Here is a 16809-nt window from a genome sequence, read left to right on the forward strand (position 1 = left end):
AGCACGCACCCCTGAGGGGCCCCCGTGTTGAGGGTCACCGTGGTAAATGTGTTTTTGCCTACCCTCACCACCTGGGGGCGGCCCGTCAGGAAGTCCAGGATCCATTGCAGAGGGAGGTGTTTAATCCCAGGGTCCATATTTTAGTGATGAGCTTGGTGGGCACAATGGTGTTGAACGCTGAGCTGTAGTCAATGAACAGCATTCTCACATAGGTGTTTGTACAGGTGGGAAAGGGCAGTGAGGAGTCCAATAGAGATTGTGTCGTCTGTCGATCTGTTGGGGAGGTATGGTCCCGTGTGGCTCAGTTGGTAGAGCATGGCGCTTGCAACGCCAGGGTTGTGGGTTCATTCCCCACGGGGGGACCAGGATGAATATGTATGAACTTTCCAAATTGTAAGTCGCTCTGGATAAGAGCGTCAGCTAAATGACTTAAATGTAAATGTAAATGTATGCGAATTGGAGTGGGTCCAGAGTGTCTGGGATGATGGCGTTGATGTGAGCCATCACCAGCCTTTCAAAGCATTTCATGGCTACAGATGCGAGTGCTATGGGGTGATAGTCTTTTAGACAGTTTACCTTGGTGTTTTTGGGCACAGGGACTATGGTGGTCTGCTTGAAACATGTAGGCATTACAGACGGTCAGGGAGAGGTTGAAAATGTCAGTGAAGACACTGGTCAGCGAGTACATGTCCTGGTAATCCGTCTGGCTCTGTGGCCTTGTGAATGTTAACCTGTTTAACTTTTTACTGCAATGGGCTAAATCATAGTATTTCTTGGTACTCTTAAACAAATCTATTTTGAAACAAACGATAACCTCAGACACATGGTTATGGGTTTTAAAAAAATAAGACACCTGTACCAGATAGAGTTGAAATGTATTACATTTTGAGTTTGCGTCCCAATAATACACTTCATATACATCTCAGAAGACTGAAATATAACAAAAACGTTTGACATTGAAACACTGGATTTTCAGCAGTTTTTTTAAGAGAATGTTTATTAATTATGAAATTATGAAAAATATTAACAATGTTTCACCCATGAGGCCACTAGGTAATTTGACTGCAGAAAATGGCTTCGGAGACTGTGATCAAACAGTAGTCCGGAACATCTGGTGCTCCCATGCATAGTTCAGATCGAGCATAAACCTGTCACACCATAAACCCCGTGAATTGGGGTGGGCATTCTATGTTTTGTTCTATGTTTTGTATTTCTATGTGTTTGGCCTGGTATGGTTCCCAATCAGAGGCAGCTCTCAATCGTTGTCTCTGATTGAGAACCATACTTAGGTAGCCTGTTTTCCCACTGTTAGTTGTGGGTGGTTATTTTCTGTTTAGTGTTGGTTGCACCTTGCAGAACTGTTTCGGCTATTCTTTTTGTTATTTTGTATTCAGTGTTCATTCAGTTAAGCTATTAAAKATGAACACGTACCCCGCTGCATTTTGGTCTGACGATTCCTCTTCTTCTTCCGATGAATGCCGTGACAAAACCAGCATTGGCCGACGTCCACTTAGCGGATGTTTTGGCGGTATTTTAGGTGTAACTGCGGTATGGCACTGACAAATCGATGAGCGGTTGCTCTGGTGTGTCACCAACCACTCCCTTCCTTTTTATCCCTACCGCATTAGAAGTTCAAATCGGAGATAGAAAGTGTAGGCTCTATCGATGATAGAAATAATGACAGACTAATTGCATGTGTCGTGTTGAAAATTTTGGATGGGGGGGCGGGGGAGCGGTTTATAAGGCCTATAAGGTTCTAATCAAAGTGTAGACAATAGAACATCACGCATTGGAGGGTTTGAGTGTATGAAGTCGGCTGTGGCTTCGTTACCTTGTCATGGACACTGCATCCAATGGCAGTGTCTGCGATAAGGTAACGCAAGGAGCCGCTTGTGACGGCTCTAACACGGCTCCACCTCCAACACATCAACTGATATGTGGATGTCGGTTAGCGTGGATCTGATAGAATCTAGCCCTAAGTGCCTTGGGGGGGGGGTCAAACCTCTGAATACTGTAATACTGCGGCTCCAACCCAGATGAAAGACAGCTAAAATTGATTTGACTTTTCAGAGTGAGTGAACAAGGGCAAATGCACCAAAGGGGGACAGTTAATTAAGAGTGAGATCGAATCTCTATCAATCTCTATCATCATTTTATAACATTATGTCGTAAAGACATTTAAGAGGCATTTTAAAGACAACTTTTCTTAGTCATGAACCCTGATAACACCCATCATATATCTATATACCCGCTTTACAGAAATGTCTACTATATGCTCATGAATTTAAAAAATGGATTCTAATCCTCCGATACAGATTGCCTCTACGAAGACTATGACCCATAGAGGTACACTATTCCACAGTTAGTAAAACCCTGCCTTAGCAGATGCCATCACATTTTAAATGATAACACTGAAAGACACCATAAGATGAACACACCCTTCAAACATTTCATCATTCAATTAGATGTCTATGGTACTGCAAAGCCCTCCTAGAGCTTCTTCCCTGGAGGGATTTTCAGTTGATCCATTGTAACATCCTGTCTGTAATGAGGTGCCAGATTAGTTTAGGAGCCATGCGATTGGCTCACACAAATCCAGGGATGCATTCCAAGCCAAAATATGGTTTAATTAACGCCCTAAAGTCTATTGACGGACCGGTGTGTCAATCTAAGAAACATTATAAAAAATCCCATCAAAATCCGTCAGTTTAAGTTAGATAGCTGTTTTTTTGCATGGGCTGCATCTCAATCCACCACATCCTCCTATGTCACCCTTCCACATCTGCTGTGGAAAATGGCAGAGCTACAGTGCTGTTTGTCAGACTAGAAGACATACAGAAAATCTGTATTCGCACGAAAACGTCTGTAGTATCTGAGAGGTTTGGCCTAATAATATGACCACTCTATTGAAAGGGGAGACTCTCACAAACATGGTGGTGTTCATCGTTTTGTTCTACGATCCCCACAAGCCCTACAGGACTCGTCTGAAGTCGATCACACTGATGTGCCAACTTTTGTCTGTAGCATCCAAAACATTTGGGCTACAAACTTAAGGTAACCCAACATACACTTCAAAACCTTATTACTCATGAATTATTTTTGCCATTTATGAATGTGTTATTCAACACTTTTCTATGGGCTATAGTAGTAAAGCCCAAATTCAATATTTTATAAAGGCCAACAGCTTAGAATTTAGATTTGTGGCGGATTAAACATAAAAGTCCTTTCTGATGTAAATTTGGACTTAGTTCTTGCCTAATTCCTCTACAAGTCTTATTACATTACAGTAAAGACAGATTGGTGCAGCTGTTTTCAAGTGTGTTACTGTTTGATTAGGTGTTTCTCAGGTAGAGGCACTGAATATTAGGTACCATTGGTGAGATTAACGTGTATTGGTTTTTGGGTGTAGGGCAAGTGATAGAATTAAAAGTGTCTTAATAATAACAAAATAATAATACAGAATCATAATGTATACCAGTAAGTAATATGCTATTAATTTATCTGAATGTTGATAATCTGATCTGTGTGCTCTATTGTCTGATATCTGAGTTTGATTGGTTATACCTAGGAATTCATATAGGGGCGTATGGGGCTTCCCAGGTCACTCATTACAAGTGACTTGAAGCCGAAGCTACATCTCTGTGTGATTTATTTCTATACTTCAGGGTTATAACACATAAGTACAAGTGAGGTGAGAATTAAAAAAAAAAACTTGATGTTGACTCTTACTGACCTCTACTGTGTTAGACAACCATTCACACTGTTCTGCCTTTAGAGCCCGAAATATCCTCCACGCATTCAGAACATTGTCAAACATGTGGAAGGGAACAGAGAGTAGGCATGCCGCTTGACTTGACCTTGCCCTGATGTGTTAGTTACCTTCTCAAAAATGCCAGAGTCGTGGCTCTTCATCTTGGAGCTGAAGCTGGAGGAGCTGTAAGGCTTGAGGGCTGGGAGCTCGGTTGTGTCCTTGCCGATATCGCAGGACACCTGGCGGCTAGCCGGCCTGGAGCCCATACTGGAGAGGTCAGCCTCCGTATCTGTCCAGCCCTGGGAGAAGGACCATTACATAACCGTCAGACAGACGCCTGGACAGACAGACAAACAGACACATACATGTATCAGGACATATTTATCCGTACCGATTCGCTGTCGGAGGCGGAGGAGAGGCGGGACTTGACGGTGCTGGTGCGGCGTAAGCGATCGCTGATGTCGGAGGTCTGGCTGGTGACAGTGGAGCGTCTGGTGGACATGAAGCTGCTCTCGGTGGAGCGCAGGTCACGTCTACGTACACACAGCAACACACCCAGACACGGGATGTACTTGGCTATGGCCATCCTGAAGACAGAATGGAGTGGGGAAAATAAGGAGATGTACCCACATGAAAAAATACTACAGTTTACTATTGAATACTACAGTACTTAGTATCCCTCGATCATGTGTAGTACTTTTATTATAGAATGTCAGTATACGGTAGAACAGTGTTTCCCAACCCTGGTCCGCAAGTACCCCCAACAGTACAGATTTTTGTTGTAGCCCTTGACAAACACACCTCATTAAGCTCATTGAGGGCTTGATGATTCATTGACAAGTTGAATCAGGTGTCCTTGTCCATGGTTGCAATAAAAAAATGTGCTGTTGGGGGTACTCGACGACCGGGGTTTGGAAACACTGCTCTAGAATACTACAGTAAATACTACTGTATTATCCACACAAAAAACACTGTAGTAAATACTACAGTACTGGCCGCAAAAACGGTACACTTTTTAAACTACTGCAGTATTGCATCTGCAAATATCACAATTTGTGCCACCCATAAGTGAGAAACTTACATGCCAATGTGCAAAGGTATGAGGTATTTTAGGTAGACACAGTATGTACATGAAGGTAAAGTGACTAGGCATCAGGATTAGGGCTGTTGCGGTGACCATATTACTGCCACACCTGCAGTCATGAGTCATCACCACAGTAAAATTCCACGTGACCGGTGAGTCACTGTAATATCCTTTTATGCACTATGGACATGTAGTACCCAACTTGCTAACTACCATCAGGTCCTAATGGGCTGGAACTCAGTTTTCTATTGTCACTCTAACCACTCTGACGTCAATGCAAATGCAGTCGAAAATCACATCAAACACTCATCAACAAAACAGTAGGCCTACAGTACTTTTAAAACTCACCTCGCTGAAGGCTAATCAATTTGAAGAAGGAACTTCAACAGCAGGTTGAAACTGAGTGTAAAACATGTTGTTTCAAAGCCTAACAACGAAATGGACAGTGCTTTCTAAGGTGATGATTAATTCAAAACAACCATATGCATCTTAGAGCTTATGCACATGATCAGGATAGATATTAATAAGAGTAAAATAAAGGACAGAGCAGCAGCAGCAGTAAATGATGAGTGTAAAAATGTGTGTGTAATATGTATACATGTGTTTTTGTCTTGTGTCGATCTGAGTGTGTGTGTTATGTGTGTGTGGGCGTATGTAGTGTATGTGTGTGGGTTTTGCGTGGGAGTGTCAATGTAGTGTGTGTGAGTGTGTATATGGTTTGTATATATAGTCTAGTGAGTGTGCGTAGGGTCAGTGACTAGCCAGGGGCCTGGTGTATCATGTCAGAGGAAATTATGACTAACACTGAAAACCTCTGGACATTCAGTACTACAGTACGACTCTTGGCCTTCCATTCTAACCCCCTCTCACCGGCTGTACAATATAATCTTGTTGCCATCTGATGCACAGTCAAATGTCATAAAAAATCAACACAGCAAAGCTCCCCCTCTCTGCCATGCCCAAATTGTATTGCTACTGATGATATCTGGAAATGTGTATGTATGCCCTGGCCTGTCTACTGTTGCTAGCCCCAATTCTGACTTGTTCTCAGATTTCGGCTTCACGGATTTCTGCCCTCGGAAAACCTTGGGTATTCTTCAAGTTAACACTAGAAGCTTATTACCTGAAATGGATCAGTTGAAAGTCTGGGTTCACAGCTCCAATCCAGATGTGTTGGTCATTACTGAGACATGGTTAAGAATAAGTGTTCTAAAACACTGATTTGAACATTTCTGGTTATAACCTTTTTCTGCAAGACAGATCTTCCAAATGTGGTGGAGTGGCAATCTTTACCAAGGAACACCTTCCGTGCTCGGTTGTCTCCACCAAGTCTGTCCCCAAACAATTTGATTTGCTGGTTTTAAGCATTCATCTTTCAAATAGCTCTTTGTTGACTGTTGCTGGGTGTTCAAATCAAATCAAATTGTATTGGTCACATACACGTGATTAGCAGATGTTATTGCTCTGAGCTCATCAACTTTGTTATCCAAGGACTGAACATTAGCAAGTATTATACTCGGAAGCGGTGGGTGGTGTGCGCACCTCCTAAGAATCAGTTTGATTCCCTTTGTCGAAGATGCTTGGACCTTCTTTTTTTATATTTTCAGTGGTATTGTTAACTAGCATGCCCCCATAAAGAAAATTAGAATTAAAAACAGGTTCCGTTCTTTGTTCAACCATGATCTGGCAGAGTTACTCCACCTCAAGAACACCATTTGGCGAAAGGCTCGGCACACAAATACTTAGGCTGACTGGCAAATGGGAAATAAGTTCAGGCAAAAAGAAAATAAGTGCACTCAGGCTATCCGGAAGGCCAAAGTTAGTTACTGTACTTTAAGGAGCAGTTCTCTCTCTGTGGATCTAACCCCAAGATGTTCTGGAAAACAGTGAAAGACCTGGAGAATAAACCCTCCTCTTCACAGCTGCCCATGTCCCTTAATGTTGATGATGTGGTTGTTACTGACAAGGAGCGTATGGCTGAGCTCTTTAATCGTCACTTCAAGTCAGGATTCCTATTTGACTCAGTCATGCCTCCTTGCCTGTCCAACACTTCCTCTTCTCCCATTCCTTCTAATGCTACTAGCCCTGATGCTCCTCCCTCTTTTTCCCCTGCCCCGCTACACAGCTTCTCCCTGCAGGCAGTCACTGAGTCTGAGGGGCTAAAAGAGCTCGATAAACTTGACCCCAAAAAACATCTGGGTCAGATGGTTTAGAACTTTTCTTCTTTAAGGTTGCAGCCCCTACCATTGCCGAGCCTATCTCTCACCTTTTTAACCTGTCTCTCCTCTCTAGGGAGGCTCCTAGTGCTTGGAAGGCAGCCACGGTGCATCCTTTATTTAAAGGGGGAGATCAAGCTGATCGTAACGGTTATAGAACCAATTTCTATCTTGCCTTGTTTATCAAAAGTGTTGGGAAAAAAAGTGTCAATAATCAACGGACTGGCTCAGGCACTGCCTGTCACCAAGGGAGTACCCCAAGGCTAGATCCTAGGCCACACACTCTTCTCAATTTACATCAACAACATAGCTCAGACAGTAGGAAGCGCTCAACAAAGCTTTCTTAGTGTCCAACAAATTTTCTCTGCCCTTAACCTTGTTCTGAACACCTCCAAAACAAAGGTCACGTGATTCGGTAAGAAGAATGCCCACCACCAGTGTGATTACTACCTCTGAGGGTTCAGAGCTTGAGGTAGTAACCTCACAAGTACTTGGGAGTATGGCTAGAGAGTATGGCTAAATGGTACACTGTCCTTCTCTCAGCATATATCCAAGCTGCAGGCTAAGGTTGCATCTAGACGTGGTTTCCTCTATCGTAATCGCACCTCTTTCACTCCAGCTGCCAAACTAACCCTGATTCAGATGACTATCCTACCCATGCTACATTACGGAGATGTCTTTTATAGATTGGCAGGTAAGGGTGCTTTCGAGCGGCTAGATGTTCTTTACCTTTCGGCCATCAGATTATCCACCAATGCTCCTTATAGGATACATCACTGCACTCTATACCCCTCTGTAAAGTGGCCATCTCTGAATAGCCGACACAAGATCCACTGGTTGATGCTTATTTATAAAACCTTCTTTGGCCTCACGCCCCCCTATCTGAGATACCTACTATAACCCTCATCCTCCATATACAACACCCGTTCTGCCAAACACATTCTGTTAAATGTCCCCAAAGCACACACGTCCCTGGGTCGATTCTCTTTTCAGTTCACTGCATCTAGCGACTGGAATGAGCTGCAAAAAAACACTCAAACTGGACAGTTTTCTCTCCATCTCATCATTCAAAGACTCAATCATGGACGCTTTTACTCACACTTGTGGCTGCATCTCGTGATCTATTGTTGGCTCTACCTTTTTGCCCTTTGTGCTGTTGTCTGTGCCTAACAATGTTTGTACCATGTTTGTGCTGCTAACATGTGGTGCTGCTGCCATGTTGTGTTGCTTCCGTATTGTTGTCATGTTGTGTTGCTAACATGGTGTGTTGTCATGTGTTGCTGCCATGCTCTGTTGTTGTCTTAGGACTCTCTTTATGTAGTGTTGCTCTTGTCGTGATGTGTGTTTTGTCCTACATTTTTATTTGTAATCCCCCATTCCCCGCAGGAGGCCTTTCGCCTCTTGGTAGGCTGTCATTGTATGTAAGAATTTGTTCTTAATTGACTTGCCTCGTAAATCAAAGTTAAATAAAAAATATTGTATGTACACTACCGGTCAAAAGCCTTAGAACACCTACTCATTCAACGGTTTTTCTTAATTTTTTTGCTATTTTCTACATTGTAGAAAAGTAGAGAAGACATCAAAACCATGAAATAACACATATGGAATCATGTAGTAACCAAAAAAAGTGTTAAACAAATCAAAATATATTTTATATTTGAGATCCTTCAAATAGCCACCCTTTGCCTTGATGACAGCTTTGCACACTCTTGGCATTCTCTCAACCAGCTTCACCTGGAATGCTTTTCCAACAGTCTTTAAGGAGTTCCTACATATGCTGAGCACTTGTTGGCTGCTTTTCCATCACTCCGCGGTCCGACTCATCCTAAACCATCTCAATTTGGTTGAGGTCTGGGTATTGTGTAGGCCAGGTCATCTGATGCAGCACTCCATCACTCTCCTTCTTAGTAAAATATCCCTTACACAGCCTGGAGGTGTATTGGGTCATTGTCTTGTTGAAAAACAAATGATAGTCCCACTAAGCATCAAACCAGATGGGAAGGCATATCACTGCATAATGCTGTGGTAGCCATGCTGGTTAAGTGTGCCTGAATTCTAAATAAATCACTGACAGCGTCACCAGCAAAGCACCCCCACACAATAACACCTCCTCCTCCATGCTTTACGGTGGGGAAATACACATGCGGAGATCATCCATTCACCCACACCGCATCTCACAAAGACATGGCGGTTGGAACCAAAAATCTCCAGACTCCAGACCAAAAGACAAATTTCCACCGGTCTAATGTCCATTGCTCGTGTTTCTTGGCCACTAGCAAGTCTCTTCTTCTTATTGGTGTCCTTTAGTAGTGGTTCTCTTTGCAGCAATTCGACCATGAAGACCTGATTCCCCCAGTCTCCTCTGAACAGTTGTGTTGAGATGTGTCTGTTACTTGAACTCTGTGAAGCATTTATTTGGCTGCAATTTCTGGGCTGGTAACTCTAATGAACTGAGTCTTCCATTCCTACGGCGGTCCTCATGAGAGCCAGTTTCATCATAGCGCTTGATGGATTTTGCGACTGCACTTGAAGAAACTTTCAAAGCTCTTTGAAATGTTCCGTATTGACTGACCTTCATGTTTTAAAGTAATGATGGACTGTCGTTTCTCTTTGCTTATTTTGAGCTGTTCTTGCCATAATGTGGATTTAGTATTTTACCAAATATGGCTATCTTCTGTATACCCCCCTACTTGTCACAACACAACTGATTGGCTCAAATGCATTAAGAAGGAAATAAATTCCACAAATAACTTCAAGAGGGCACACCTGTTAATTGAAATGCATTCCAGGTGACTACCTCATGAAGCTGGTTGAGAGAATGCCAAGAGTGTGCAAAGCTGTCATCAAAGCAAAGGGTGGCTATTTGAAGAATCTAAAATCTATTTTGATTTGTTTAAGACTTTTTAAAATATTATTCCATATGTGTTATTTCATAGTTTCGATGTCTTCATTATTATTCTACAATGGAGAAAATAGTAAAACATAAGAGTAGAGTAGGTTTTCTAAAACTTTTGACCGGTAGTGTATATCCAACATGCAAGCAATAATTTACCTTGAGCAGTGAACCTAAATTACTAAAAAACTAAAAGTACACAGCGGTAAAGAATCTAGGTCCCCTATATATTCATTCTTAGAATCCTTCCTGTGTGGTGAGAATATTATAATGATGTCCAGTTGAGTTAATATCCAGGTTCATGAGTGATTGTAGAGTGGAGAGTTTAGTCTGATCGCTAGCTAACAAGGACTATACCCTTCCTGTCTCTCAGATTTGATAGATTCTCATGGGATGGAATGGAATGGTTAGTGTAATAAAAAACAACAAAAGAATAGCTCTTTGACTTTGTTGCTCAACGTAATTCCCAAATGGGGTTCGGCTGCGTAAGAAGATTTGACTCATATAGCAATAATAGAAACAATAGAAACCAATAGGTTTGATCTTTCATTTTTGTGGCAGCAAGAATACGGTACCTGTACTTTGGGTGGGTGATGGCATAGATGATGGGGTTGTGAATGGCTGAAGCCTTGGCGATCACAGCAGGAACTGAGTTCATGTATGGGGTCAGAAAATCTGTATACCTACAGAAGACATGGAGAAGACAGGGAGAGAAGGCTGTTAAGCTGTGAGGCAGAATTATACAATATATAAAGTACCTGAATGGTCAAGGTTCGAAAATGTTGCTGCGGCATTGTAGTATTTGTATAGAAAGAATACAAAGTGATTTTATAAGTGGGTATACAGATGTAGGGTCTTAATTTTCTACAGCATGAAAACAATCCTGCAGCAATAGGAAATGATTAATTATAATCCACTTAATAATTTACAACATATTTTTAGAGGTTACTACATTTTCCATAATGGAAAATCAAGTCAGAAATTTCAAAGTGGAAATTACAAACTTCAGAAGCCTTTTTAAACCTCAGGTTTAAAATGTCTGTGACACCTGTATGCGCCCATGCCCTGTTGCAGCAATATCAGGTGGGGGGTCCCCATGGGGCAGGTTGGTGTGGAATCCTGGGTCCTTTTCCCGTGACAGAGGCAGGCAATCGATACGTACTTGTGTCCGTCGACTATTTTACCAAGTGGCCAGAGGCCTATGCGGCCCCCGACCAGGGCACCTCAACCACTGCCAACAAGCTGGTGGAGGAGATGTTCTGCCAGTTTGGAGCACCGGAAGGTATACAACACTCTCTGTCGAGGTCAGCCTTTTCAGACTGCCCAAGAAGTGTGGGTATACAGCCCCCGGCGCAAGCATGGTCTGAGCCCGAAACAAATGAGTCACTGGGAAGGCCCATGCCTGGTTCCGGAGCAACTTTCTGACATGGTGTATCGCAGTCAGCTTTGAACTCATGGACGAGTGGTGGTCCTCCATCAGGATCGTCTGGCGCCTTACCAACCTCATACACCTCATGAAGTGGAAAGAGAGGGTGAGATGGTGGTTACTCCTCACAGCCCTGGACCATTGGACAACGTAGCGGTTTCCTCACCTGAGGGGCAAGGTCAGAATGGGACACCCACACGGCCACCAGGGCGCCGCTGCCGCAGGCTCCTGTCTCAAGGTCAGGATGGCAACCCCACGGAAATCACAACGCTGCCGCTGAAGACCCCCGTCCAGGTTTCAGGACTTTGTGTTGGATTTCGGGGTTGTCGGGGACGACTGACCCCTTAGGTGGGGGAAATGTAGAGGCGGCAGCCTATTAGACTGCCGCTAGTGACAGGAACGAGCTGCAAAAAACACTCAAACTGGACAGTTTTCTCTCCATCTCATCATTCAAAGACTCAATCATGGACACTCTTACTGACACTTGTGGCTGCTTCACGTGATGTATTGTTGTCTCTACCTTCTTGCCCTTTGTGCTGTTGTCTGTGCCCAATAATGTTTGTACCATGTTATGTGCTGCTATAATGTTGTGCTGCTGCCATGTTGTGTTGCTACCGTATTGTTGTCATGTTCTGTTGCTACCATGCTGTGTTGTCATGTGTTGCTGCCATGCTGTGTTGTTGTCTTGAGTCTCTCTTTATGTAGTGTTGTGGTGTCTCTCTTGTCGTGATGTGTGTTTTGTTCTACATTTACATTTTTGGTAGGCCGTCATTATAAATAGGAATTTGTTCTTAACTGACTTGCCTAGTAAAATAAAGAAAAAAAATAAAGAAAAAAAGAGGATCTGGAGGTGTGGCTTGTTGGAGGCATGGCTTTGGGCTAGCTCTCTTTGGACAAACCGTTGGTGAAAGTGTCATTCTAGTTAATTGATTTTGCTGTACTCTCTTGATAAGCACTAAGCTTGTATGCTGCCAGTTCTGTAGATTCAATATGATTGATATAAGTGCATGTGATACCAAATAGCCTTCTAGAGTTCCATTAAGACAGGCACCGTTTTATTAAAACACAGTACATATCAAAAGCACTCACCCTGCAAATGCAGTCAGGGCCACAACAGAGTATGGGGACCAAGAGATTACATAGAGGAGGATGACTATCAGAGCAATTTTAGCCATCTTCCACTCATTCTTCAGCCGACGGAAACTCTTAATTGAGTCTCTGGTGCTCCCATTGCAGTTGATCTTGGATACAGCCCTATGAGACACACACACACACAGAGAGAAAAATACATGCGAAATGTGAGAAATTTGAAATGCTTCAGAGAATCCAATTTGAGTAACTTGCAACGCACGTTCTTCACTTCATTTAATTGGCCACACATTCAGTGATATCTCTAGAGCAGCTCTCTTGCATCCAATCCACTCACTTGTTCGTTGTACGTATGGCTCTGAAGATGAAAAAGTAGCAGTACATGATGACGATCAGGGGGATGAAGAAGACAAAGGTGAAGAGCAGCATGGTGTAGGCACGCACTGACGGGGTAAAGGTCACATAGTCCCATGAACAGGAGGTCAACAGGCCCTCTGGAACATAGGCGCCTGGGGGAGGTAAAGGGGGGGGGGGGGGGGGGAAAGGGAGAAAGGGGGATGGGGAGAAGTGTGAAAGTGGTAGAGAAAGGAGGAAAGGAGAGATGGGACATAGAAAGTCGGAAAAGGAAAAGGGGGAAAATGGCAGAAAATAAGTAGTGGGATACGATATTGTCAAAACCTTTCTTCTCCGACAGAACTTCTAAGTCGTCTACAAGTTGTCCTTCACGCGTCATCTATTGAAGCCCTGCTATGGTAAAACTGTCAGAGTGCCAGGGAAAGTTAAGGATACTCACATCAATTGGAAGACGCAGGAACATCAAAGCTTGCATCAAGGAAGCACTTCCGAGGATCTAAACGCTCCGGACGATCAAAGGCTCAAAGTGAATAATGGAGCAGTTTTGTTTAGCTTTCATGTTCTTGATGTTATTGCCCCTGAATGACGTGATAATCAGCGGAGATGAGGCAGAGATCGGGCCGTCAGATGGGCTTAAGGAGACAGACGCCCTGTGTGTGGTCGGACAGGTCACGCGGGCTGCGGAACAATGTCTGGGGTGGCATGCCTGCACGCAGACCCCAGCCACAGACGGCTGCAGGGGGTAGGCAGGCCATGATCTGCTACCTCTCTCCCAAAATCCCCTCCACATTGCCTGAGTTAGTGTGTCGCTCTTAAGGCCCTTTCCAGCATGTCACCCATAGTGTGCTAGACAGAATAGTGTTGTCAATTTGGAGCTGCTGGATCAATTTGTTATTTGCCAGAGATTTGCACTGTTATGGGGTGTGAGTCATTCTGAGTACAGTATACTGTAAGGCCAAGCCAATATGAGGCTTATGAGGGGCCCATTCCTGCCAGTTTGCCCGCTAGTTTCATTCTCTTTCTTCTCACTGAAAGATAGGCAGCTCAGCATATCTGATCAAATGCCCAAATCCTCATGCTTAAACTAAGCTACTGCAGACTAGAGTTCAAAGAGAGAACACAGAGCCAGGGGGAGCACTCTCTCCTGCTGTCTTTCTCTCTCTCCTGCTGTCTTTCTCTCTCTCCTGCGGTCTTTCTCTCTCTCCTGCGGTCTTTCTCTCTCCTGCGGTCTTTCTCTCTCTCCTGCGGTCTTTCTCTCTCTCCTGCTGTCTTTCTCTCTCTCCTGCTGTCTTTCTCTCTCTCCTGCGGTCTTTCTCTCTCTCGGCGGTCTTTCTCTCTCTCCTGCGGTTCTTCTCTCTCTCCTGCTCTTTCTCTCTCTCCTGCTGTCTTCTCTCTCTCTGCTGTCTTTCTCTCTCCTGCTGTCTTTTCTCTCTCTCTGCTGTTTTCTCTCTCTCTCTGCTTCTCTCCGCGTCTTTCTCTCTCTCCTGCGGTCTTTCTCTCTCTCCTGCGGTCTTTCTCCTCTCTGCTCTTCTCTCTCCGCGGTCTTTCTCTCTCTCCTGCGGTCCTTTCTCTCTCTCCTGCTATCTTTCTCTCTCTCCTGCTTCTTTCTCTCTCTCCTGCGTTTTTTCTCTCTCCTGCTGCTTTCTCGTCTCTCCCTGCGGTCTTTCTCTCTCTCCTGCGGTCTTTCTCTCTCTCCTGCTGTCTTTCTCTCTCTCCTGCTGTCTTTCTCTCTCTCCTGCTGTCTTTCTCTCTCTCCTGCGGTCTTTCTCTCTCTCCTGCTGTCTTTCTCTCTCTCCTGCTGTCTTTCTCTCTCTGCTGTTGTCTTTCTCTCTCTCTCTCTTGCTGTCTTTCCCTCACATATATAGCACATGGGGATGTGTGAAACGTACTCCTCATCCTGAAATGTTCCCACTTGCGCCAGCGAACAGCTAGCTTTTCACGTGGTGCCCACTGGTAAGACGCTTCAGGAGGGTGGTCACGTGTTCTAGCAAGTCAGAGGTCGTGAGTTTGCGCCAGGTATGGGCCGAATCGGTAGGAAGTGGTACTTCCTAAGCAAGCACTGTGACGTCCTTTACAGTGGTGCCGTGACCCGGATCTACAGTTGCGCTCAGCTCAACGCTGTGGTCGCTGTTGAGTAAGTTTGAGGGGAGAATGTAGCACATGGGGATGTGTGAAACTTACTCCTCAGTCGGAAGTGTCCCCACTTGCACCAGCGAATCGCTAGCTTTTCGCGTGGTGCAGACTGGTAAGACGCTTCAGGAGGGCGGTCATGTGTGCTAGCAAGGCAGAGGTCCCGAGTTCGCGCCAGGTATGGGCCGAATCGTGAGGAAGTGGTTCACGCTGCTTGCTTAGCTGCTTCCTTTACACATATACTGACACAATCACGACTCTTCCATAAGTTTATACAGGCCTGGCATCCTACAACCTCATCCTAAGCTTGGCTCATGACCCAGGATTATGCTCTCTCTCTCTCTCTGTGTGTGTGCGTGTGTGTGTGGACTTACTCCAGCCAAAGAAAGGGGGCAGGCTCCATCCCAATGAGTAGACCCAGGCAGCCATGAGGATGAGCAGGGCTCGTTTCTTGGACAGCACCCCGATGGAGGCCAGTGGACGTGTAATCACAAAGTAGCGGTCCACTGCTATCACCATCAGAGTGATCATAGAGCAGATCCCAAATAGAGCCCCACAGAACGCATACAGCTCACAGCCTAGAGGACACAGAGACAGCACAGTTCATTACTGAGATGAAGAAAGATAAGAGAGAGTCAGAGTACAGTTAATGACTGAGAGAAAAATAGAAAGAGAGGGTGAAAGGGAAACAGCATGTCGGTTGGTGTGTTGTAATGCCCCCTGTGGGTGATAGTCCACTCCATAGGCTGGATAATGATCAGAAAAGAACCAGGTCAAACAGAAGGACTGCCTGCAGAGACAGTGGGAGCTGCAGGGGGTAATACTGACCTTATCTCAGATATTATGCAACATACTGTATATATGTAGAGAACTATAGACCACCCCACAGCTGTATTAATACAAATCATACACGCCATAGGTCATGCCTTCCCTGGGGTTATACATTGTGCTGTATGGTAGTAGCCTAGGCTGTTGTTACACACCCTCACTGGTGGGTTATGCCAGGGAAGATTAGACGCCTGAATTTACTGGGGTGTATAGGGTTTAACAATGGCAGAAGTGGGAACACATGATAAGTACAGCTCTGGTTCTGGCTTTACCAGGGTGATTTTGCAACTGCGGGAACTTTTCACATGTCTTATTTTGGGGAAAAAATATGTTTCTTGAAAAATACTTTTATCAACATAAATACTTTTCTCTTTTTATCAGGAACCATAAATGTGGTATTGGCTGTGAACATTTTATTCAATAATCCATGTAATTGACTCCCTTTTCCTCAATACAGGTGTCATTACCATGTCATTACCATCATATAATAAAACATTCCATTTTAGTTTAAAACTTAATCACAAACACAATGGGATTTGGGATAATTTGGTTTATCTGCCTATAGGATTTGGTAATATAACATTTAGAAATAATTATTTAAATTCCTTATTGCATAAATATTCAATTACTTGTTGAACAATACAACTACCTGTTGAAAATGTTATGTATGTCAACATTTTAAGTAGTTATATGGAGAACAAGTAAGTGCTTTACACCTGAAGAAGACACAAGTGTGATATCTAGGCCGTCATTGTAAATAAGAATTTGTTCTTAACGGACTTGCCTAATAAAATAAAAGTCTACATAAAAAAAAAAATTAAGATAATAATAATTGAATGTAATGTAAATATATTTGTTCTTAACAAATATGCAATGATTGTGGTGGTAATGAATGTGTTGTGGTAATGACTAGGGTAATGGTAAAATGCATTACCTGTTAATAATAACTGGGTAAAAAAATCACAACATTCCCTTAAAATGTACCTTACAAATAGCAGTGTTGGGCGATTTGGAATGCCATAGTCAGTCAATAATATA

At 43.7% G+C, this 16809-nt stretch overlaps 1 protein-coding gene across 1 annotated transcript in view; it reads right to left on the minus strand.

Moving 5' to 3' along the window:
- opn4a (opsin 4a (melanopsin)) overlaps window positions 1–16809 on the minus strand; it is a 71832-nt gene that overhangs the window by 10328 nt on the left and 44695 nt on the right. The window contains exons 4-10 of the mRNA XM_070448434.1: window positions 15318–15521; window positions 12797–12968; window positions 12460–12624; window positions 10520–10627; window positions 4143–4338; window positions 3880–4050; window positions 687–709 (exon numbers count right to left, since the gene is read on the minus strand). Of these exons, the coding sequence (XP_070304535.1) occupies window positions 687–709; window positions 3880–4050; window positions 4143–4338; window positions 10520–10627; window positions 12460–12624; window positions 12797–12968; window positions 15318–15521 (1039 nt within the window). The remainder of the gene's footprint in view (window positions 1–686; window positions 710–3879; window positions 4051–4142; window positions 4339–10519; window positions 10628–12459; window positions 12625–12796; window positions 12969–15317; window positions 15522–16809) is intronic.

Source organism: Salvelinus sp. IW2-2015, linkage group LG18 (assembly GCF_002910315.2).
Source record: "Salvelinus sp. IW2-2015 linkage group LG18, ASM291031v2, whole genome shotgun sequence".
Classification (NCBI taxonomy): domain Eukaryota; kingdom Metazoa; phylum Chordata; class Actinopteri; order Salmoniformes; family Salmonidae; genus Salvelinus; species Salvelinus sp. IW2-2015.